Source organism: Tyto alba, unplaced genomic scaffold (assembly GCF_018691265.1).
Source record: "Tyto alba isolate M040663 unplaced genomic scaffold, T.alba_DEE_v4.0 Super-Scaffold_11, whole genome shotgun sequence".
Lineage (NCBI taxonomy): Eukaryota > Metazoa > Chordata > Aves > Strigiformes > Tytonidae > Tyto > Tyto alba.
The window spans coordinates 7,432,876-7,455,521 of record NW_024881273.1 but is presented as its reverse complement, the minus strand read 5'-3'; the positions used below and the strand labels follow the sequence as shown (position 1 = coordinate 7,455,521).

The following is a 22,646-nucleotide window of genomic DNA, read 5'->3' as shown; positions in this document are numbered from 1 at the left end:
AACAACATCATTTTTCCTCTTGTGTCCACAAGTGGCAGGTTCACGTGCCCAGTATTGCCATTGCCTACCTTGCTGCATAACTAGTGATCAAGTCCCCTTAGCTGAGATGGCTCCATGGCATTTGAAATCTTCTGAATTCCCATTTACTTTTGCCTGAAATTCCTTTAGAAAGAGGGCTTGGTTGGTTCTCCTAATGCAGGAAAGACCTTAGTCCTCCGTTAGTAGCAGTTTTCCTTTCCAGGATCCATAAATGGGCAGTTAAATCAATTTGTATCCTTGGAAAGTTTCTTACACTCCACAGAGTCCAACCAAGCCCTTTCTTGCCAAGCAGTTTCTCACTGTCGTGGCAGGAAAAACTTCCTAACAGAGAGGTCTCTAGACTGACTCTGGAATAGCCTTGTAATAGAGGTGGTGGAAACCCCATCGCTTGAGTCATTTACAACTGGGCTGAACAAGACATTGTAAAACATCCTGAAAAGTACAATCCAGCGTGGGTCACATAGTCCTGCAGAGAGTCCAAACAAGCCTTTTCCATCTCTGATGTTCCTAAGACTGTAGATGAATCATCTGGTGTATGTTTCTGACCCCTTTTTTTTAATGTTGAATCATTTCACATTTTGACATCTGAGAAGCCCAGAAATATCAAAGGACATACATCTCAAACATGGTGAAATGAGGGTGTTTATATAAGGGCATGTTATCCAGTGTGGGTTTTTTTTATTCTCAGAGAGCGTGCTATGTGCTAATCCAAGCTTGATGGACTTCCAAATATTTTATTATTATTTTTCTTAAGAAATTGAGCAAAACCCCCTGCAGGGTTGAATAGGAAAAGAATTAGGGGATATGCACGTTTTTCCTGGGTTTGAGTGGGAGGTTATGTTGTAGGAACATGCACTTTTTTGACAGCTTGAATGAGCATAGTTTGAAATTATCTTTTAGTAGGTCAGTCCGGTTGGTATTAGAAATAAAATAATAGCTTGTTTTAAAGGGCTTTGAGGCTGTTTTTTTTTGCAGCATGAACTTCCAAGATCAATCTCAGAGTAGATGCTGTCCATCCTGCTTCTGCTGACTGTGGTCCAAGCTAGACAAGCATCTGCTAGAAATAGTATAGGTATGCCTCCCATTTTGGGGGCAAAAAGGCTTAGTCTATAAGATCTTCTGGAGTTGATTCTAGCCCAATGTTTGTGTAATTCCTCCTTCAGATTTCTTTCCTACTTCTTTCTCATCGGTCCTGCTTAGACTGAAGAATACTAATGGATTTCTGCTCTGAAGCTGCTGAACTCTTGGCGCATCTTCGAGTGACCAGCCGTTCAATGTGAATTTACTGTTGCTCTTTGTTCTTGTATTTTTCTTGGCTGTTAATTGCAGGGAGACTTTGGCGAGGCAGGATTTCCAGGGATTGCGGGCATGTTTGGGCCAAAGGTAAGAGGCTGTCTTGTGACCACTTGGCTTTCTAGTCTCTCTTCACTGGGGACATACAATGCAATACTTGTTGCAAAGACTTTATTAGCAGCTCTGCAGAAACTACTGAAATTGAATCACGATTCCAACTTTCTTTAGTTTATGCACCTTAATTTGTTAAATGAGTGTGCATTTACATATGCATTGTTGGAGCATATATTCCTGTTAAAATGCGTAGACAGTAGAGAGAAAAGGGCTGTCCCACAGACCTCAGAGCTGTTTTCCCCACCTGAACTTCTTTCTGACACCTGTATTTCCAGCATCGGTCATCAGTATACACCTGAGACATCAATATGCATTCCTAATGTTGAGAGCTTGATTTGAAATTTAGACTCATTTCACCAGCATATAATTTCCCTGGTGAAGGGGGGCCAGTTTGTTTTCTGTAGAAAGTAAAGGGCTTGCAAAACAGGAGTGGGAAAAGAATTGTTAAGAAATTGGACCTTCCCATTCCCATATACAAGAGGCAGCAGCTCTGTCCTTGCAGCAGAGCTGTAAGCAAGGATATAAACATGGGGTATGTTTATTAAGGGGACCTTAATTTTTGCTTGCAGGGCCCCCCAGGAGACCTTGGTTTCAAAGGCATTCAGGGACCACGTGGGCCACCTGGTCTCATGGTGAGTGGTTTTCCAATTTGTTTGGTTTGGGAGGATTTTCCTCCTTCCTCCATTCCGTATTTCTGTGAGGCTACAGGGGGCCATCAGGAGCACGGTGCCCTGCTCTCAGCCTGCCTGGCAAACAAGCCACAGCCACGGTGCCACCTCTGAGCCACCAGAACACGTCCGTAGGGAACCGCGTGTGCACGGGTCTCTTCTGCCTTGGAGAGTCCTGCTGCTATGACCACTGCACAGACCACTCCAGCTACACTGAAATCTGTCTGTTTCTGGAAGCTCTGAGGTTTTACATGGGTTGTGACAGCTGTAGTGTGAGGGCTTGTGTCTTTGGACGTGCGTTTTGAAACGGTTTTAGTTCAGCTACAGCGAATACCATGATTGTGTTGCTGAAAAACAGCAAAGAGTTTCAGTGTCTTTACTGAATCTGCCATGGTAAAGGTGACCGTCAACTCCCACATGATGGTTCACACGTATCTTTTCTTTCCTAGGGAAAAGAAGGAATCATTGGTCCACTTGGCATTCAGGGTCCCACAGGAAGCCCAGTAAGTATCTGTGCTTTTTTCTGTCTGTATTTCTTAAAAGAGTATAGTGTTTGAGATCTGAGATGCTTGAGGCCGCCGTAAGTAAATCCCAAGTCCTGCTGTAACAAGGGAAACTAAACGGTCTTTAAGATAAGCAGCTTGAGAGAAGTGCAGGTTCAGTCTCTGGCTGCATATATTGTTGCAGGGTGATTATTAGCTTAAAAGTGAGGAGGAACTCTACCTAAGTGCAAGTTTTTCAATAGATTGGCTCAGTCTAGAAGACAAGAATGTTATTGCACTTTTTCAAAAGCAAGCTGCCAGATTTTCCAAAGAACTTGGCCTGAGGGGTGCAAAAAAAAAAAAGAAAAAAAAAAAGTATAAATTTATTAAACTGGGAACAGCTTGATTCTGGGAAGTGTTGAAAATCCCTGCCTGCCCCAAAATGCCAAAGGCGCTGAACAGACTAAAGTTCAGGTCAGGGCTTCATAAAAACATGAGTATGAAGCTACTCAGAGTTTGGTACAGAGGCTGCTACTGGCAGAGATGAAAAACAGTGAGATGAACTCAGACATGGCCAGAACATCCAGTAATGGCTATTTTTCTGCCTCGGGGTGGGTGGGCCAATATGGCAACCTGGGCTGATTTGTTTAGAGATGCACTTGGGTCCTTGCAAGGAGCTCCTGCGTGGCAGCACATCCCGGCGGTGCAGCTTGCTAACAGTCACTGACAGCCGCCTCGTGTGCTTTAACAGGGGCCCAAGGGAGACAAAGGCAGCCGCGGAGAAACGGTAAGTGCTGGTCCTCACCCCTGGGTGCACCCTGCTGTTAAGAGGGTCCCTCTGAGCAACCGGGAGCCCCGCTGGGCCCCGCTGCACCCGCTTGGGCTCTGGCTCAGCGTGGTGGCATCAGGCTCCCACGAGGGCAAGACATCCACAGCTCTACATGTGTGCACACACGTATGTGCACGCACATCCGCGTGTGCACGTATACGCCCACTCTGCTGTCAGAATTTCCATTTGCTCAACCCAATTACACGGCACAAGCCGGCACTTCACCGTGTTAGCTATGACCGTGGCATCTCCAGCAGCAAACCCCAGTCAGCGGCGGCTCCCGAAGCCACCGGCTGCCCAGGCCAGGGCCACGGGGGGGTTGAAGTGGTGTCGCTGCCCGGGTGCAGCCCCCACAGCTGGGGGAGCAGTGCCAGGGCACGTTCTCACCTTCTGCTCTTCCTCTGGTCCCCTTCTTTCGGGGGCTCTGATGGACTTTTACACTTTCTCCATGGTGTTCTCACCATACGAGGGATGTATGGGGTATACTGGATACCTGTTGGTCACCCTCCCTGTTACCCAAAACGCGGGTGCCCCCGCTCTCTGGGTTGCTTCCTTTAGCAACCAGTGGTTGTTCCTGCATGCAGGGGCTTGGTCCAGGCATCAGAGCCCATCAGAGCACAGCTGTGTGGCTCCTACAAGAGGCCATTTCATGCCTTCTTCAAACGAGACCTCTTGTAAGCAAATGCCCCACAGATACCAAAAATCCCAGTGCACATTTCTAACAAGCCAGGGCGCTGCCTCTGTTTCCTCTTGCTCACCATTTTCCACCTCCTTGGCCACAGCAGAGGACAGGGTGCTGGCAGGGGCCTGAGCCCCAAAGCGAGCATTTGATGGTGTCAGTCATCAGCATCCTTTGCTGCAATACCTTCTCTGGGGTGGATTATTGTTGGGCCCGTTTCCACTATCCTTCCAGTGCAGCACCCAGCTCTTGTGCAGGCACCCTGGGAACAGCACATGTCTGTACAGGAAGATTTTAATTTATTAATGAACATCTTCTGACACCTTCTGCCTTTTTTTTTTCTTCCTCTTTTTCTGCAGGGTCTGCAAGGTCCAAGGGTGAGTATTCAAAATCACTTTTTCTGACTAGTATCTCTTATTTAAGTAAAAGTTGCTCTTAGCAAATACAAAGCTTCAAGGTGGATAATTGTGCATACAGGGAATGGGATAAGTATCTGGGGGTATGGCATTATGAGAGCTAAGGAGCTAAAGGCTGGGAACAAGGAATGCAGTAGGAATGGACTGGGTGCAGACAGATGCACCCAGCGTTGGGAGATGGAGGAAATGAGGCCACCTCCTGTCTCCAGAAGGGTTTGAGGGAGAAGATGCTGCAAAATGTCAAAAATCTGAAGGATTTCAGACTCATGCTGGTGACTACCATGAGAAATGGAAATACAAACTGGAGACATTTCACTAACTGATGCCGCTCTGTCTTTAGGGTCCTCCAGGCCCACGAGGACACCCTGGCCCTCCGGTACGTATATGTGGAAAGAGTTCAAAGACATTATTGAAACAAGCTGAAATTATTGCCATGATATTCTCCAGGGGGACTGTTCACTCACTGGAAATTACAGTTGAGCCCCATTCCTCATATGCAAAAATGTGCATGTGAATGGACTAGTGTTTCTTGCGCTTTAGACCAAACCATCTCCAAGTATTTTATAGAGACAGCATTGTTGCCTCTCACTCATCTGCATTGAGGGACTCCAGGGGAAAGAGGATTTCAAAAGGATGGGACTGAATATCTTTGCAATAGTGACTGCCCATCTTTCTGGCTGATGCCCCTTTTTTGCTTTGATTTCTAGGGACCACCAGGAATTCCAGCCTCATTTGTAAGTTGCTGTTTTCTGTATGTTTGTTAACGATGATAATAAGTCATGCAGAGCCAAGGTGCTGATGGGACATCCAGAAAGAGCTGCTGGGACCCTGAAGACACACACTCAGGTCCAGCGAGAGATTCTGTGTTAGCAGAGCAATGCTTGAATCACAGCCCTAGACCGAGAAGCATTTGCTTGCATCAGGGCACGTTCAGCTTCTAACAATCTCAGTTACCATTTTTTTCACCCCACCCTAGCAACAAGACAGCTTTGGGGCAGCTTTCCGGACGCTAATCGACTCAAACACCGCGCTCAAGACGGAGGTACGAGGGTGCTTTTGAACTCACTGGTCTTTGCTGGAGCTGGAGGCTGGGAATGGTCACAGCAGTGCTTGTTCTTTCTGCGAGCTCAAACTTCATATACACAGAACTCCGATTCGTTACCGTTCTTGTGGAATATCCAGGGTTTATGCATGCACAGATCCAGTTAAAAGACATGGTTCTGTGATGTTACTCATTTGCAAAGCTTCAGACCTCGTGACTTTGCCACTGTGATTGTGAATCCTTGCCAGTGCTTCAGCGATGTCCCGTTCAGGACAGGGCAAGGGCTGTAGCTCGCTGGGTCCCAGCCAGCACAGCCTGTCTTTGGCTCACCAAGTTTTCCTACATCTAAAGCAGAAACCCTTGTGGTTACACCACCTGATGCCCCCCAAGGCCCACCTGACTTGGCCTCCTTTTCTCTCCAGGGTTACCAACATCCAGACTTTCTCATGCTGGACCATGGAGGGGAGATCTTTAAGACTCTACACTACCTCAGCAACCTCATTCACAGCATCAAAAGACCCCTGGGAACCAAGGAAAACCCTGCACGCATCTGTCGAGACCTCATGAACTGTGAACAGAAGATGAACGATGGTAGGAAGCCCTGGGTGTGCAAAGGCTGCATCCTCCATAGGGCCGTTTCTCATGGCCCAAACTGGTCTCCTTCCCTGGGACCAGTAATGCAGAAATCAAAACTTTCCTTTTCTCATTCACAGAAAAGGCGAAGTGTCCTTATTAACCCTCAAATCCCCCATTTCCTCAGGTACCTACTGGATTGATCCAAACCTTGGCTGTTCCTCAGACACCATACAGGTCATCTGTAACTTCACCAACGGTGGGCAGACATGTCTCAGCCCCATCACCGTCTCCAAGGTACACACAGCTCAACCCCAGCACAGCATTTCCCATACTACTATTACAAAATATTTACCCAGGAGTTTGTTGTTCCTGGACACTGGACGGTGACTACTATGACACAGTACTCTGGTTTCTCCCCGAGACAGAGTTACTGTAGCTGTAACATTCAGAACTGCTCTCACGCAGTTAAAAGCATACCTAAGACCATTATTGACTCTTGTCAAGACAAAGCAGTATGTTTCCAGCAATGTTTAATTAACCCATAACCTTAATAGAGGCCAGTAATTTTGCAAACACGCTGCCCCCAAGTGCATTGTTGAATTAACTTATGTTCAGGTCACTCTTGCATTTTGTTTTCTGCCACCTGAAAAAGTAAGGTCAGCTTAAATATACAAGTTGCCAGGGAGTAATGCGACAGGATTTTTCTTGAGGAAGCACCTGTACCAAAAATACCAATAGCAATATCTGCAGATGAACTAGAACCTGCTGCTTTGCTTCTTTGCAGAAGCGTGTATTGAATTCAAAGTTCACATTATTTTCCTCCTATTTAAGGACCTGCCAGTTTGTTCTAAAAAAGAAAGGACCTGCTGAGTCCCCAGGCAAACCTTCCAGACTGACTCGGCATCTGGCCCTTATGCCCATACCCATGCCAGATCCAGGTCTGGACACCCGTGCATGGCCACCTCCAGACTGAAGCAGAGCACAGGGACCACCTTTGCTGTCCCACCCTGCGCTCGCCCAGCCGCTGGCTCCCCCCAGCCCCGCTCCAGGGGTGCACCCTAACATCTCTGTCACCTTCACAGCTGGATTTTGACATCGGTAGAGTGCAGATGAACTTCCTCCGCCTCCTGAGCTCGGAGGTGGTGCAGCACATCACCATCCACTGCCTGAATACCTCCGTCTGGCGGGAAGGCTCGTCCGAGAAACCTTCGGAAAAAGCCGTGCGCTTCAGGGCCTGGAATGGACAGATGTTTGAGGCAAACGGGCAGCTCAGGCCAGAAGTGGCAGCTGATGATTGCAAGGTGCGTTTCTGCAAAAGAGGGGAGAGGAGGAGAGAAATGCCAGGCTGAACCCACTCAGGGCACACGAGAAGGCTTGAGTTATACCTGTGCTCCTTAGTCTACAAAAAAAAAGGGGGTGAAAGATCTAGTTTACCTGTTCACCACTTTAATTTTCCAGTCCAGGGTGCTACAGCGGCCCCTGTTGAGTAGACGGCCTTCAAACAGAAAACAAAAAATTAAATTCCAAATTTACATGTCATGCCTAGCAGCTGTTAAATGGCAGAAGGGGGAACTGCCACCTGAAGGTGGTGACCGATGCCCCACCGAGTCATCGGTAGCCACGTGGCTGCAATTTTGAGTTCGCTGCCTTAGGAGCTTGTGTTTGGTGATACCATTTCAAGCCTGGTTTTCATCAACTTGACCCAGATAAAGAATTCTAAACCTCACCCCAGACCTGCTCAGCCCAAAGAGCAGTCCTTTGTCTCACGCAGGGCTTTTCAAGCTCGTCCCTTAGTGAAATGCATGCCTTTCCAGCCGGATTCATCTCCCAGTTAAACAGCTTTTTCTCTGTCTCTCCTCCCTGCACAGATCAAGGATGGACGCTGGCATCGGACTCTCTTTTCGTTTCGGACACAGGACCCCCAGCAGCTGCCAATTGTCAACATCTACAACCTTCCCCCATCCGAGCCAGGAAAGCGATACCACCTCGAGGTCGGCCCCGTGTGCTTCCTTTGAACAAAGCCACCGAAACTGGGCTCCAAGGCTTTGACCCCATGTTTGGCCTCTGTCTTCACACAGGCTCTCCCACCTCTCTGCAGCAAGGACAGCTGGGCTGTATCTTTTGGGTCAACTCCTTCTCTAGCCTTTGGCTCAAGGTCTCAAAGAACCCGTGATCTACTGAACTCAGCAGGTTGTTGGAAGGAGGAATAACAAGGATGTAGGGGAAGCAGGTATCAGTCGGAACGTGAACAGTGAAAAGGGATCAGGGGACTAGATGTTGCAAGCAGTTCCACACACAAAGCTTTTTCCATGACCAAAGAAAATATTGAGAGAAACCTCAAGCAACTTGCAGCGTGTGGTTTTTTGGTTTTCCCCCCTCCCCATTTTGTTTTACCTGGTTCCTGAGTTACCAAATGTTCTTTCCATTGAAAAGTAATTAAAAGATAGAGCTTCCCTCTCAGAGCTTGTCGCCTTCTGGATGGCCACGTGCTGCATCAGGTCTCCCAGGCGGAGCTGCAAGTTGAATCTGGCTGCTCTGTGTACCGGAAGCATTTTGATGTGCAATATTAGAAGAAACAAAATATATATATTATATTATTTAAAGCAAAAAGAAAAAGAAAAAAAAAAAAAGAAAAAAAAAAAACTAAGTTCCTCCTTCCATGGGTGAATTTAATCAACATCCCTTCTCATGTATGGTGTTGGGGTAGGGGAGAGTCCCAAAGCCAGGAGGGGGGAATGGAAGGAGAAGAGGGGAAGAGATTGGTGCTAAAATAGAGAGAGGATGGGCTCGTCTGATTTGTTTCTACCTCTCACTGTGAAATCTCTGGTGCTCTTAAAAAAGTGTGTTATTTTATATATATGACTTTAAACTATTTAAGGTTGTGAAGGTGCTACAATGTCTTGCCACAGATCCAAAAAAAAAAGCCCATAGGACCATCTCTCTAGGAAGAGAGGAGGTTACGATCTTCAGCTAAATCAGAGAAACAGCCACCTTTAAAGGGATCCTTTAATCGCCACGGATGTCAATCCTGCGCAACAACTCAAACCATGTCCAAAATAACTTACAGGATATTTCAAAAGCAAATTTGCTTTTTGTTGTTGTTGTTGTTAACCAGCACTTCACTGCTTTGGGAGGGGAGTGAGGGATACAGCTCATCTGGAAGCGTTGAGCCTCAGAGAGAGCTATTTTTGAGTCGGTTGTCATGTAACTAGTTTTGCTGTAGTCGCGTTGGCCACACGTCCGTGCCGGCTTGCGCTGCAGCGATTCCCTGGTCTAAGCTCGTATTTAAACCCAGCTCTGCAACCCTTCTGTCTGGCCCCTCTGTCAAGACTGACATGATGGTACCTTGTTTCAGAACCCAGCCGGGCTTGGAGGGGTTTTGTTTTGTTAAGTTTTGTAGAAATTTAGTCTCTATATGTAAATTTGGAGGATTTTTTTTTTTTTTTTAAAGAGGATAATTATGGTAATCTTTAATTCTATATAAGGAATAATAATGATGTAATCGGAGCTGTACTGTATCAGAAATGCTTCAGTGCCTGTTTGGAGTTTTCATGTCTCATATGGACTATGGATTTTATTTTTTTGAGGAAAAAAAAAAAAATTATATGTGAGTCTCTTTGTGTATTCTTTTTTTTACTACTGCCTGCTGGTTGGTTTCCAACAACCATCAGAAAAGGTTAACAAGATCTGTCCCAAATACCTCACCCTCCACGCAGCCCTGCCTCTGCTCAGAAATACCTCACCCCCGCGCGGGGCCGGCTCGCCCCGGCACCCCCAGGCCAAAATCACCATCGCTCATCGCCCGCTTGCTGCCTTCCCCTGCACACACACTCCCACACTTCCAGGTTTCTTGCTCTCTTGTCCTCTCACCATCGGTTTTGTGTGTTTTCTTGAGGCTGGAGTTACCATTTGTTCTTATTAAAGCTTTTTTCCTTCTCTTTTTTTTTTTTTTTTTTTTTTTTTTGACTTTAAATAAATATTTAAAACTGAGGCAATGAAATGGGACTGGTATGGTTTTTTCATGGGAAACTAAGCAGGCAAGAGGTGCTCAAGGATGAGGATGCTGGTGTGACAGCCCAGAGACCCCCCCCAAGCGACCCAGGCAGCCCAACCCACACCCCAAAATCGTCCTTCTGGTGCTGGTCACAGCACAACCTGCCCACCCCCTCAGCATGACCCTAAATGCACAACAAGGCTGGGATCCCAATGTGTCCCCACTGCTGCGCATCACCCCACCGCCCCACACATCATCCATGTCATCCTGACACAGCGCTGGGAAGTAAGAGAAAAAGAAAAATGAAAAATAAATTTAAAAAAAAAAAAAAAAAAAAGCTGAGCTGATCACTTCCATTGCGGAAGCCCAAATCACAGCTCGGTTGCTCCAAGCTGACTTTGAAAGCCAACTTCTCCCTAGGAGGTCGCTTGGCCCAAGCCCAGGCACGTTGCACATTGGAGACAACAGCGAAGCCCCCGTGGGCTCGAGCCAGGGGAGGGGGACACGGGGGTGACCCCCCCCCACACACACACACACACACCCCGTCCCACCACGCCACGGGAGCTGCCTGGGCTGGTCCCAGGTTGCGTCAGGGGCAGCGGGAAGGGGCCGGGCTGTGTTTGCTCGCCCTGGGCTGCACCCATTCCCGGCAGCGGCTGGAGGGGCGAGGGACACCCCCGGGCACGGCCGGGTGCCGGGTGGCAGCGCCAGGTCAGCTTTGGCAGAGCAGTAGGAACCGGCTGGGCTGGGGCTGACCGCATCTCATGGGAGCCAACCGTTCCTGAAACACATCGCTTGTGGCCGGGGAAAAAGCAAACACATTTAATAAATAAATCAGTGCACTCCATTATGAGGCCAAAGTTGGAGGAGATATAAGACTTTTTTAAACAGAGAGAATCTGCATTTAAATAAATTGTAATTTCTTTATTTTGTTAAACGCCTCAGCCCACTGCACTGATTGTTCCCCTGCCTCGTAACCCCCCTGCCCAGCCAGGATTTATTAAACAAGTCTCTGTCTCTAGCAGTTATTTTAGATTACTGAAAACAATCAGCTATGCATGCTATCAATATCCACAGCCCAAAGGCCACTTTGTCACTGCAAGGCTACCGACATGCAACAGGGAGCTCAGCTGGAAAGGGCAAAACCCCACATTTCATGGCTTCAGGGATCCCAGCGAGCCGCTGCAGGGCCGGCTCAGGCACTGGAACAGGACAGTGGCACCACTGGGGAGGGGAAGGAGATGGTGGGTGGTGGTTTGTTTTGTTTTTAAATGGTGCAGCTGACCATGGAACCATAGAATGGGTTGGGTTGGAAGGGACCTTAAAGATCATCCAGTGCCACCCCTGCCCCAGGCAGGGCCCCCTTCCCCCAGCCCAGGGGGCTCCCAGCCCCGTCCAACCTGGCCTTGAACCCTTCCAGGGAGGGGGCAGCCACAGCTGCTCTGGGCACCCTGGGCCAGCGCCTCACCCCCCGCACAGGGAAGGATTTCTGCCTTAGATCTCAACTACATCTCCCCTCTGTCAGTTTAAAACTTTTACTCCTCGTCCTGCCCCCCCACCCCCTGATCCAGAGTCCCTCCCCACCTCTCCTGTCCCCCCCTTAAGCCCTGGAAGGCTGCCATAAGGTCTCCTCGGAGCCTTCTCTTCTCCAGGCTGAACCCCCCCAACTCTCTCAGCCTGGCCTCCCAGGGGAGCTGCTCCAGCCCCTCCAGCATCTCCGTGGCCTCCTCTCCTCATGTCATTCCTGTGCTGAGGGCTCTGAGCTTGTATGGGGCCTAATCCTGCCGTGCACACCGACCTGCAGCACCAGATCGTGGTCCCCATCCCACTCCCCCCCACCCAGAGCACACACAGACCCCAGCACCCGCCCTGGCGAGGAGCGAGGCCAGTGCAGCCCTGCAGTCAGCAGCCACCACCCAACCATCGCCGCAGGACTGATGTGCCTGCGGAGTAAAGCCACGTCCAGGTGCCATTCGGTGACCTCGAGGCCTCCAAACACACCTGGAGCCGGCCGAGCGCTTTGCCAGGCGCCCATAAAATTAATTGTGGTTTCTGAGAACAAAAGCCTGTATTGGTGAAACATGGGGTTGTTTGTCTTGGTTTGCCTTTTTTTTTTTTTTTCCCCCATCCTTCCTGCTGGAGAAATCCAAACTTTTGCAAGTTTAATTTCCTCCACCTGCTATTGCTTCATGCCTGAGCAAACAGCCCAGTGGCTGAACAAGCACGTCAGGGCTGGAGACGTCCAGCTTTGCCAGTAGCCGTATATAAGGGACGGAGCTGAGCCACTTCCCATCAGATCATGAGCCTCCTCTCAACGATGCTGTCCTCCCTCATCTTCCTCCTGGGGCTGCCTCTCGCCCTCGTTGCCGAGCCCCCCACCTGCACCCCGCTCATCCCGGTCACCTTTGACAATGCCACCATCCCTAGGGTAAGACCTGCCCTCAGCTGGGGCTCCTGTCTTCGTTTTTCTTATCATCATCACCAGCCTTACAGGTCCAGAAAGAGGTTATGAACCCAACCAGCAGCTCAACGCTCGTCTCGCTGCCTGTCTATGCTTATTTTCCTAAAGAAATCAAGACTGCTGCACAGGAGTATGGGGAAGGGGGTGAAGCCTTGCAGCTCTGCACCCATAATCTCATGAGCAGGTGCTTTTGGGGGGCTCCTACTTCCATCTCCCTGTGCAAACCAGGGCAGCACCATCCACAGTACTTTCCCACTATTGTAAGTCCTTCAAGTGATGGGAGCTCACGTCACGAGCCTCCATCCACAAAACCCTTCGCTGAATAAACGGTATTTAGTCCCTTGGGGACGTTCAGTGGGAGGAAAGCAAAGAGATCCGGGCACAGAGCAGGAGGGACAGGACCGCAGAAATGAGCTGGCCATCCCGGGAGCTGGAGCATCATCTTAGCAGGGAGGGAACAAAACTGAGAGCCCCTCACCCAGCCCAGACCCTGCCTGGGGCGGTCACTCACCAGGGTGCTCACGGCCATGGGACAGCGGGGCACAGCAGCTGCTTTTACTTATGTGATGCCCACGGGTGAACCCAGCATGGCCCCCCCAACCCTTCCCCACTCCCCTCCTCTCCGCAGCTCCTGGGACACTGGATCTACATCACCGGCGCCTCCAAGTACGGGCCTCACCTGGCAGAGCTGAAGGAGTTGAAACATGCGGTTTTTGACCTCTTTCCTGGCAGCCATGAGGACGAGCTCAACGTCACCGAAATCATGAGGATGTAAGGACAGGGATTGACCCCCTCACCCGCCTCCCCTGTCCCCGAAGACATTCCCACCCACTGGTGCCATCCTCTGGGCTGAGCCACCCCCGCAAATTTGGGGCTGGAGAGCAGCTATGACAAATCTATTTAAGCTCTGCAGACCAGCTCGAGTTCTGAATCCCTTGGGATTGGGGGAGTATTTGCCCCATCTGACCCCTCTGCCCCACAGGAATGAGACGTGCGTCACGAGGAACACCAGCAAGATCCAGGTCTTCTGGCACAACTCCACCTTGGTGCACGGTAAAGCCCCGGCCGCAGCATGGGGATGGGGTGGGGGGCACCACAGCCACACCTTGCACCCTCATGCTTCTGCCCCCCATTATTTGGCACCCTGAGCCTCCAGAACCAGGCCTTTTTACACCTGAAAATATGTCTGGAGTTGGCGGAGGGGGGGGGAGGGAAATTTCTTCTACCCTGTGCAATGGGTATGGCAGCACTGTGGGACCAGACTGGTCCCCACTGGGATGAGTCTCCCTGGGTAAGGGGGATGAGCAGCCCCCACTACACTGTCGGGGCACGGGGTGACCCTCGCCAGTGGGGGACCCCGCTCTCCCCGTGCCTTCCAGCCGACGACCAGGTGACTTCCATGGCCGAACTGATCCAAAGCGACAAGGACCTGCTGATCCTGAAGCACTTCAACAACAACTTCCCAGGCCTGAGCCTCTCAGGTGAGTGGATGCTGCCCCAGATCCATGGGCCATATCCCTGCCCAGGAACACATCGATGGGCACAGGCATCCCCAGCCCTCACAGGCAAGGCAAAAAGCCCCTTTTCCCCCAGTATAAAGAGGAAAGGTGGAGGCAGGCAGGCAACAAGCTCCCCATCCACACAGGGACCACCAAGGAGAAAATCACCCCCTAAAACTCCCTTTTTTTCTCACCCTTCTCCTATCACCGCATTTCTCTGACAGCACGGACACCCAATGTGAGCAAGGAGCGCCTTGAGGAGTTCAAAACCCACCTGCACTGCCTGGGCTTCACTGAGGACGAGGTGTTCTTCACTTCCGAAAAGGTACAAACCCCTCCCCAGGGTGGGCGAGCCCCAGCCCGGGCTGGCTCCTGCCACCAGCTGGGATGGGGGTCCAGGGGAGGGGTGTAAGATCAGTTCCCCACCACGGCTGACCCTCTGCGCATTCCCTCTCCTCCCCACACATCCACCCCGGCCGTTCCTGGCTCTTCGGGTGGTTTTGGGGCGAGGGGAGCACCAACGGCCGCTCTCCCCCTCTCCTGCAGGACGCCTGTCCCCTGCCTGGGGAGAAGACGGGCGAAGGCAGCACGGAGCCGCAGCCAGAGTAACCCCCACAGGCCAGGTCGGCCACTCCATCCTCATCCTCCTCCGGCCTCTCCACAGGCACATCCCTGCCTGCCAGCCCCAGCCAGGCTCAGCTCAGCCTCAGGACTTTCTATGGAGGTTTCGGGTTTTTTTTTTTTTCCTCCCAGATGAAACGCCCAGTTTCCTTGTACTTGCCCGGACCCGAAATAAACCCCTTGTGTTACAACCGCCTGCTGCACCCTCGCTGGGACCGCGGGCAGGACCCCTCCTGCCTGCCCTGCCCATGATGACACATCTCCAAATCCGCCGAGAGCTGTGAAAAGCCCCAAATAAAACCCCACCAGGGTCTGAGCGTGGCAGTGGGCACAGAGATGCTCGTCCCTCCCACTTGTTCCGTGGTGGCACAGGACCCTCCAGGCCACCCGACCCAGCGAGTCCCCTCCAGCCACGGGGCATCAGGACATGAGCACCCACCCACCCATCAGCCCACAGGGAAACGCACAAATCTGCTGACACCCTCAGGTTTTCTCCACTACAACTCAAATCAGCTAGGGTGCTTTTAGCACCTGAACATCCCACCCAGAATTTTCAAGCCAAATCCCACAAGGTTCACCTGCGCCAGGGGCTTCCACAGGGGTCACAGCGGGCTGGGGTGACACCTCACCTTCCCTGGATGCCTCTGAGCCGGGGAAGGGGAAGAGGATGGGAAAACCATCACCCAGGGCCAGACCGAGGGACTCGGGAAGGATCCAATACCAGAGAGGAAAAGGCAAACGGAAATAAAGCCAGAAAAGCTGGTCCTGCCCTGCCCGGCATCACGGGGATGGCAGTGGGATAGGGGGTTGGGGAGCTGCTGCAAGGGACATGTCCAGCAGGACAGGAGCAATCTCCTGGGGCCACTTCAGCCCCATTTTTATGGCCTATTTTGGCAAGGATGGCAAAATCACCTTCCTTTCTCTTTGAAGCACCTTCGGGGTTTGCCCCAATGTGGGAGGCTGCAGCCCAGCCAGCACCAGAGCATTAGCAGAACAAGAGGCAACAACAGCGGCTACTCGCAGGGAAAAAAATGGGCACATTTAGGGCAGATTTAAATTTTAAATGAGGCAAGCACATTGCCTCATCACCCCCAGCCACGCCAACTGCCCACTGCCATCATCGCTCTCCGCTGGTGGCCGCAGCCAAGGCCATGGCAAGTGCTGAGCTCAGTGCCGGGCACACGGCTCTTCTCTGGGCAATGTCCCCGAAAGGTGCTGGTTGCGTCACCGGCGCGGAGCTGGCAGCTCCAGCACGTCCCGTTCCCTCCCCACAAAGCTGCAAAAGCAAACGGCCGAGCGAGCGCGTCCGTCTGTCCAGGGCTTCGCTCACCCCTCGCTTTCGGGGAGCCATGGCCGCAGCCGGGGTCACCACCATCCTCATCCTCGCGCTGCTGCTGCCCGCGGCCGCCGTCCCCTGCAAAGCCCCGCGCCCGGACAACGCCACGGCATCAAAGGTAGGAGAGACCCGAGCCCCGGGGGGCTGCCCCACTCCTGCAATGAGTTTGTGGCTGCTCTGCCAAGCCTCACTGTCCCCTAGGAAAGAGGGAATCCCTCCCTTGTCCCCCTGGCACGTCTGACGAGGCACCCCCTGCAAAACAGCTGCAACAAATGGGAACCGTTCGCTTTCCAAGACGCTTCGAATTACCCAGTTTGCTCGTGGTCCCCTGGCAAGTCCCAAAGGCGACCTAGAAACAAGGGCTGGCAGGGTATTTTCTGGTGCAAATCCCCTGTGTCAGCGCAGAGCTGCCCTGGCCCTGTCTCACTGCACAGGGGCACCAGAGCCAATGCCAACACCATTTCCCAATCCCCACATTCAGCACTTTTTTTTTTTTTTTTTTTCTTTTCCCCCTAGGCATTTGCACAAGTTTCATTTTGTTGCTGTCAGTGTGGTGCAAGAGGGAGAACCGGCAGAGGCCTGAGATCAAAAATACCAATTTTGCCCCAGGGAGGGTGGAAATCTCTTCCCCAAAGCTCCCCCTGCAAACCCAAAAGCTCTCACCCTGCTGCCCCTCTCTCCCCGCAGCTGCTGGGGACGTGGCTGTACGTGGCCGGGGCCGCCCAGTTCCCCCAGCACCTCCTGGAGATGCTGCTCATCGACCACGGCCACCTCCACGTGGAGCCCCGCGACAGAGAGCAGGAGCTGCTCCTCACCCAGCACGTCGCCGTGTAAGATCCAGCTCTCGGCTCGCTCTGCCCCATCCCATCTCCTCCCACGTGCTGCAGCCATTTCAGCACAAGATATGAGCACGGTTTCAGACAGGTTTTCCCAAGGAGATAGTCTCTCCTGGCCGCTCTGTGCACGCTCACCTGTCCCCCCCTCTCTTCCTCCCACCTTCTTTTATTTATTTATTTCAACAGCCCCCAGGTTTAGGCAAATATTGCAGGGTGCAGAGGTCTTGCAGGCACCAAGCTCTGCAGGTGTAGATGCTGCAGGACGCAGGCAAGGAGAAGACCTTTCCCCAGGTCCCTGCACCACAGCTGCTAACTCCACCGGGCACCAAAAGCTGATTCCTCCCCAGGGTCAGATGTTAAGGAGATGAATTTTTCTGTGCCAAGGCAGGCAGGTAGGTCTTTGCAGTTTTAGTTATTTCAGGGTGGAAAGTATCTCGACACCAAGGAACTGTGGCAAGGGCAACGCTGAGACCATGAGCTGCGGGTAAAGGTCAGAAAAACGCACGGGATAAATGGCTTTATTTTAATAGTGAGAGCAGTTAGCTCCTCAGAGGAGGTGGCACAGCCAGGTTCCCATCCCATGGCTGGGGTACATGCCCTGTGCCAGGGCCGGGGCTCAGCTGGTTCTTTCCAGCCCACGGGGCTGGGGGTGTGTGTGTGTGTGTGACTCCGCTCTCCTTCCCCATGTCACCCCTTCCCCTCTCTCTCTCTCTCTCTCCAGGGGGGACCAATGTCTCACCAACAACTCTACCTACTTCGAAATCACCGCCGGTAACACCACGCTGCTGAAGCACGGTGAGCAGCACCGGCAGGCACAGCCGGCGGGGTTATCACCCAGTCCGTTTTTTGGGTGGGCTGAGGCACACAAAGGGCCCATGCCCAGGTTTTACATCACCTGACACATGTTATTCCTGGGTTCCTTTGTCTGTTTGAAGCCTCGGTGGACTCCGAATGGCTCCCCCGGAGCTGGGGGCATCCTGGGTCGGCCCCACTCCTGGGGCACCCCGGGGATTGCGGCCCCACTGTCAAGACACACTAAACCCCACAAAGCAACACCGTGCTGGGAGCAAGGAGCAAACCTGCTCCCGGAGCAAGGAAGGAGACTGCCTCGCTTGTAAAGTTATTTCACAACCCCTCTGGGGGAGGAGGGGAACTTTTATGGCAGGTTTCAGCTCTGAAATCGTTTCCTCCTCACTGAGGAAATGGGGTGAGCCATTTGGGGTGGGAATTGCAAACACCCCGAGACACAGTTTGCACCGGCCCGGCCAATACAGCGTTGCTGAGAGCCAGGACAGTTGCTCCGTGTTTCTGCAGCCCCCCCAAGTTGTGGGGTTGGGCAGAGCTCATACCCGAGCTCCAGTGAGCCATGCCATCTACCACATCGCAACAGTAGGACGGGAGCTGGGGGGCTTCGGCTCCTTCACACCCCAGGCCCACATTTAAGAAATACAATTTAAATAAACCAAGAGCCAGATGAGTCTCCCCACGTGAGGACATTTGTTCTCACACAATGCTGAGGGCTGAATCCCCAGGGGCTACAGGCATCACCTGCACCAGGACTGCTGTTTATCACTGCTGCAGCACTGAATATCTAAATATCGTGGCTCTGCCCAACCTCGACTCTGTTCTCTCAAAGCCAAGACCCATCAAACCCTGGGGATGCTGATGAACCTCAGCTCTGAAGATGTTTTAGTCATCCAGTACCAACTGCAGAGGGAAAGGACGTATTTGGGACTGTATCTCTATGGTATGCAAACTCCACCCTAAAGTAACTTAAAGCTATCATGGGACACCAAAACAAGCACATAAAATTATCAGATAAAACCATGCAGCAACTTGGTTTTGACAACAGTCTGATTTTTCTGACACTGCTGCTCCAGGGGTCACAGGAATATTTACAAATCCCATTAAACCCTAAATCTCTTGGCAGAGCTGAAAGAGCAAGTTAAAGACAAAACCCACTTATGCCATAAATATTCAAAGAACAGGAAGCAAATACAATTCCTCATCGATATCATTGTAAAATCTCCATATTTTCAAGCTGGTTTTTCAGTACTTACCTCCCAGGGCAGAGCACGTGGCTTTGCAGTAGCGGCACAGGCAAAGCCGATCAGATCTATCTACAACCCCATAAAGCAGCATTTTAGACCTCAGTAAGGCTTCCCATCACCCTTCCAAGCTGCAAAGCAGTTACTTAAGAGAGTTTGAAGACATGGACAGAAAACTGCCTCCATGTTCAGCCTCCGTCCCTCCCAATGCCCCCAGGAGTATCAGACTATCCTGCAATCCCTTAAAGCAGACAGGACCGGAGCCAGCTGGGGAGAGGGTTAAAAAAGGGGATGCCCAAGGTTGGTTTTGTTCAGGTGTATTCACCATAGGGGTGGGAGACCCCGGCAGGGGCCACATCCACAGCAAACATTGGCAGGGAGGGAGGGAGGCAGCAAGGGCAGGTACAGGGCACAAAGGGCCGGGCTGAAGCCACCAGTACATATTTAACTCCTGGCAAATGCTTTTCCTTCTCTAGCCCGAAACCTGAGCATGAGCACAGCTCACCGGGAAGAGTTCGAGAACCAGGCCAAGTGTCTGGGGCTGAGTGAAGAGAAGATCGTGTATGCCCCGTGGAAAATGGTACGTGGCTGCTCACGGGTTGGATGCTGAGACCCTGGGCTGCAGGGGTCTTGGAGAGAGATTTTCAAGGTAGTAGAAATTATTTAGGGGACTACATAAACACAGCTTCAACAGCAACGATGGTTTAAATTAACACACTCCCTCGCAGATATGTGACTCCCCAAAGCAAATACCTGCACCCGAACATCTCCAGGGGGAAACCTGGTAACTCCCTGCCTCCCCCTGCCAGGGGGGAGACAGCTAAAGCATTGGATTTTTGCCCTGAAATTCCTAATTTCCACCCCCTCTACTCCCCCCAGCAGAGGCCAGCCACCCCCAGGAGCTGCAGCAAAGGGCAGAGGGGTGGGTGTCCCGGGGCACTGCAGGGCCCCACTCCAGCCAAAGCTGCAACCATTTAAATACCTAAAACCCCCGGGTTGTTTTCAGACTGAAATTTGCTTTTCTGGCACCCCGAGGTGCCACGTCAGGAGCAGGTTCGCAGCCTGGCTGGCTGTGGGGGGGGTTTGGGAAGATTGCTCAAGCCAGTGTCCCCCCCCCCCGACCGTGGGGGTGGCCAGCACAGAGGCTCCTTTTGGGCTGGGGTCCAGCCCTGCGCTCCCAGCCCCACGGGACATCAGGACAGAGGCAACACCATCCACACCCACAAAAAAGACTTTTTCCTTTAGTTTTTCTATAAAAACATTAACTGGACCCAGCCCTAGTCCTAACCTCTGTCACCCGATTTAGGACCTTTTATCCTGCAAATGACCCAGTCCCCAAGCCAGCTTGGTAGGACTCCCTTTTGCAAAGTGAAAAAATACCTTACCTTTTCCTGTCCCGTCCTGTCCATCTGCTTGTCCACAGCAGGAGACTCAGAGCTTCCAGCAGTGCCCAAAACCCCATTTTGAGCTGCCAGACCAGACCCAACATAGCCCCCGACATCCCCCAGCCTCAAGATGCTTCTCTTAGAAATGTCCCCCACAGGTTCAGGGGAGCAGGCTGAACCCCTCGTGGTGGGGCAGGGGCAGGTCTCCTCTCCCCATTAGGCAATGAGCAGCACCTGGGAGGCAGGGCCCAGCTCCCCCTGACTAACAGCTGGGTCACGTTTAAATTTGGGCAAGACAAATTATGTTTAGAGAAAGCCAAGATGAGTGGAATCAGCCACAGCTGTTTGTCCTTACAAGCCCTGGTGTGATCCCTGTTAGCAGAGAAGGGTTTCATGCCCAGCAAGAGGCAGGACACCACATCTGAGTAAAATGAAACCAGTTAAACAAATGAAGAAAATATTTTGGGGACCTTTGTCATCAGGCTGAAAGAGATGGACGTGAACAGAGCACCCGAGCACAGGCTCACGTACCCCTGCATCAGCCCGAGGCATTAGCAGAGGTAAAACCACGTTAATTCTGAGTGCCTGGGAAGCAGGAGCTTTTTACTTATTCCTCAAAGAGTTTGAATCCCCCTTTCCTTCAGAGCACACGTACTGACCCCCCAGCATAGCACAGCTTTGCCCCAGAAACCTGATTTCCTCTTTACAGCACAGGTGTGGAAAATTACACCACCAGCAGCTCCGCACCCAGGCAAGCAGCACCTGTGCCCGTGAGCCTGTAGCTTCTCTAGGCCCTCAGACTTATAATCAGATAAAAAGGCAAAGAAAAATAGTTTTCTTCAGTAAATCCTCTCCTGTTGGTGCACTGGAATTTCACTTATCCCATTCTTGTTGTTTTGGAAGGAGCTGTGTCAAGTGAAAGAAATAGGAGGAAGCGGCCCACGGACGGAGCCCGTGGCTGCAGCCACAGCATCACCCCCTCCTCCGGGTACCCACCAGCCCGGGAGCACCAGCACCTAACGCCACGTTAGGCAATAAAGGTCTTGCTCCAACACGATGCAGTTCATTGCTGAGATGCTGGAGAGCAGGGGGGGTCTGAAGAGATCAGGAGTGGGGCATGTAAAAAGGAATTGAACACCCAGCTCGCCTTGCATGTCGTTCAGGTAGGAGGTGGGAAAAGCCAGCCTTCGGCAGCGGGGGATACAGGACAAGGTGACAGGGGAGTTTTTTCCACGCTGACTCAGTCTGCTCAGCTTCACACCAAGCTCACAGGAGAGCTCTACTGAAAAAGCAGTACTTAAATGAAGTAGTAATTGAGGCTAGCCAGAAGAGGGCAATCATTAACTATTTTAAATGAGTATGCCAAGCATTTGATGAGTAACTGGCATATATAGGAGGCTAGAAACTTATCTTTAACTGTACATTCTGAGAGGAAGAGGGTGCTTAGCTAAAAGCAACCACCCAACTGTCTTGCCAGCAGCTAGACTGCCCGAAGTAGCCCAGCTGGAGCAGATGTTCCCACCCAAACCCTTTCGACCAGGCCAGAGCTCCCCAATAATGTCCATGCACAGGGAGGTTTGCAACACACTGTGACAACACTGGCAAATTATCCTCCTGCCAGAGAGGGAGGGGGTGCCAACCCAACCCAGGCTGGATTTTTATTTCCCCAGAGGAAAAGGTCATGTTTCCTCATTTCCCAATAAGCTCAGCACCCTGGAGGCAAGAAGGTTCCAGTGCCAAGTGTCACATTGCTCTCCGTGACGCCAGTACAGCCCTGAGCTCTTCGGGCACCTCACAGCCCCTGTCACAGCCCCAGTGGTGGGAAAGCACTGTCACCCTGTGCATGTGTGTGTGTGAAAACACAGGTATTGTTAAAAGAGGCTGCTTTTGCTGTGTGTCTGGAGAGTAATTCAGTCTCAGCTACAACCTAGTAATTAAGCACTGAAAATATCTCTCTTCCTTAAAAAGGAAGAAAAGGAGAAAAGCTGGAGGGAACGCAGTGAAGAAGAGAGCCCTGCTCCTCCCTCTGCAGCACCAGGGTGCCTGGTCCCCGCACAGCAGCATTTCAGTGCTGAGCTTTTGGCCCGATTCCTGTAGCAAAAATGAATCTTACAAGATCAAGGCCAATTCCCTCCCGGTCTCAGGGCACAGGTGGCTGGCCCGCCCGTGGTTCAGACATCTTCATCAGCTTGTGACACAGAGCGTAACCCCCCCACCTCGAGGAACGAGACAGTTAAAGGGCAGGAGAGGGGATCCTGCCAGGAGCCACGCGGTGATAAGCGTCTCAGCTGACACCACTGGAAACCAGTGGCTCAGATTACAAGGACC

The 22,646-nt window shown here is 51.7% G+C and overlaps 3 protein-coding genes across 3 annotated transcripts in view; all 3 read left to right on the top strand.

Annotated features, from left to right (window-relative positions):
- Positions 1-9,749, top strand: part of COL27A1 (collagen type XXVII alpha 1 chain) — a 163,168-nt gene extending 153,419 nt beyond the window's left edge. Inside the window, exons 51-62 of the mRNA XM_042786709.1 lie at positions 1,369-1,422; positions 2,016-2,078; positions 2,564-2,617; positions 3,348-3,383; positions 4,464-4,481; positions 4,861-4,896; positions 5,228-5,254; positions 5,497-5,562; positions 5,985-6,153; positions 6,323-6,432; positions 7,221-7,439; positions 8,007-9,749. Coding sequence (XP_042642643.1) covers positions 1,369-1,422; positions 2,016-2,078; positions 2,564-2,617; positions 3,348-3,383; positions 4,464-4,481; positions 4,861-4,896; positions 5,228-5,254; positions 5,497-5,562; positions 5,985-6,153; positions 6,323-6,432; positions 7,221-7,439; positions 8,007-8,153 — 999 coding nt within the window. The 3' untranslated portion in view covers positions 8,154-9,749. The remainder of the gene's footprint in view (positions 1-1,368; positions 1,423-2,015; positions 2,079-2,563; positions 2,618-3,347; positions 3,384-4,463; positions 4,482-4,860; positions 4,897-5,227; positions 5,255-5,496; positions 5,563-5,984; positions 6,154-6,322; positions 6,433-7,220; positions 7,440-8,006) is intronic.
- A 2,689-nt stretch (positions 9,750-12,438) lies between these two features.
- Positions 12,439-14,904, top strand: LOC104359524 (alpha-1-acid glycoprotein 1). Its single transcript, XM_042786846.1, has 6 exons — positions 12,439-12,560; positions 13,222-13,364; positions 13,576-13,646; positions 13,973-14,074; positions 14,317-14,417; positions 14,639-14,904. Exons 1-6 carry the CDS (start codon positions 12,450-12,452, stop codon positions 14,699-14,701), a joined length of 591 nt encoding a protein of 196 aa, XP_042642780.1. The 5' UTR covers positions 12,439-12,449; the 3' UTR covers positions 14,702-14,904.
- A 1,158-nt stretch (positions 14,905-16,062) lies between these two features.
- On the top strand, positions 16,063-21,338 carry LOC104360982 (alpha-1-acid glycoprotein-like). The gene is made up of 6 exons (XM_033012113.2): positions 16,063-16,167; positions 16,737-16,879; positions 17,607-17,680; positions 18,522-18,632; positions 19,410-19,513; positions 21,222-21,338. Exons 1-6 carry the CDS (start codon positions 16,063-16,065, stop codon positions 21,336-21,338), a joined length of 654 nt encoding a protein of 217 aa, XP_032868004.2.
- The last annotated feature ends 1,308 nt before the right edge of the window (positions 21,339-22,646 follow it).

Bases quoted from the DNA above. Each gene is read 5' to 3' on its own strand.
- LOC104360982 (XM_033012113.2), top strand. From the start codon at position 16,063: ATGGCCGCAGCCGGGGTCACCACCATCCTCATCCTCGCGCTGCTGCTG. The intron at 16,168-16,736 runs GTAGGAGAGACC...CTCTCCCCGCAG, and splicing joins ACAACGCCACGGCATCAAAG to CTGCTGGGGACGTGGCTGTA. The intron at 18,633-19,409 runs GTATGCAAACTC...TTCCTTCTCTAG, and splicing joins TTTGGGACTGTATCTCTATG to CCCGAAACCTGAGCATGAGC.
- LOC104359524 (XM_042786846.1), top strand. From the start codon at position 12,450: ATGCTGTCCTCCCTCATCTTCCTCCTGGGGCTGCCTCTCGCCCTCGTT. The intron at 14,075-14,316 runs GTGAGTGGATGC...TTTCTCTGACAG, and splicing joins CCCAGGCCTGAGCCTCTCAG to CACGGACACCCAATGTGAGC. The intron at 14,418-14,638 runs GTACAAACCCCT...CCTCTCCTGCAG, and splicing joins TGTTCTTCACTTCCGAAAAG to GACGCCTGTCCCCTGCCTGG.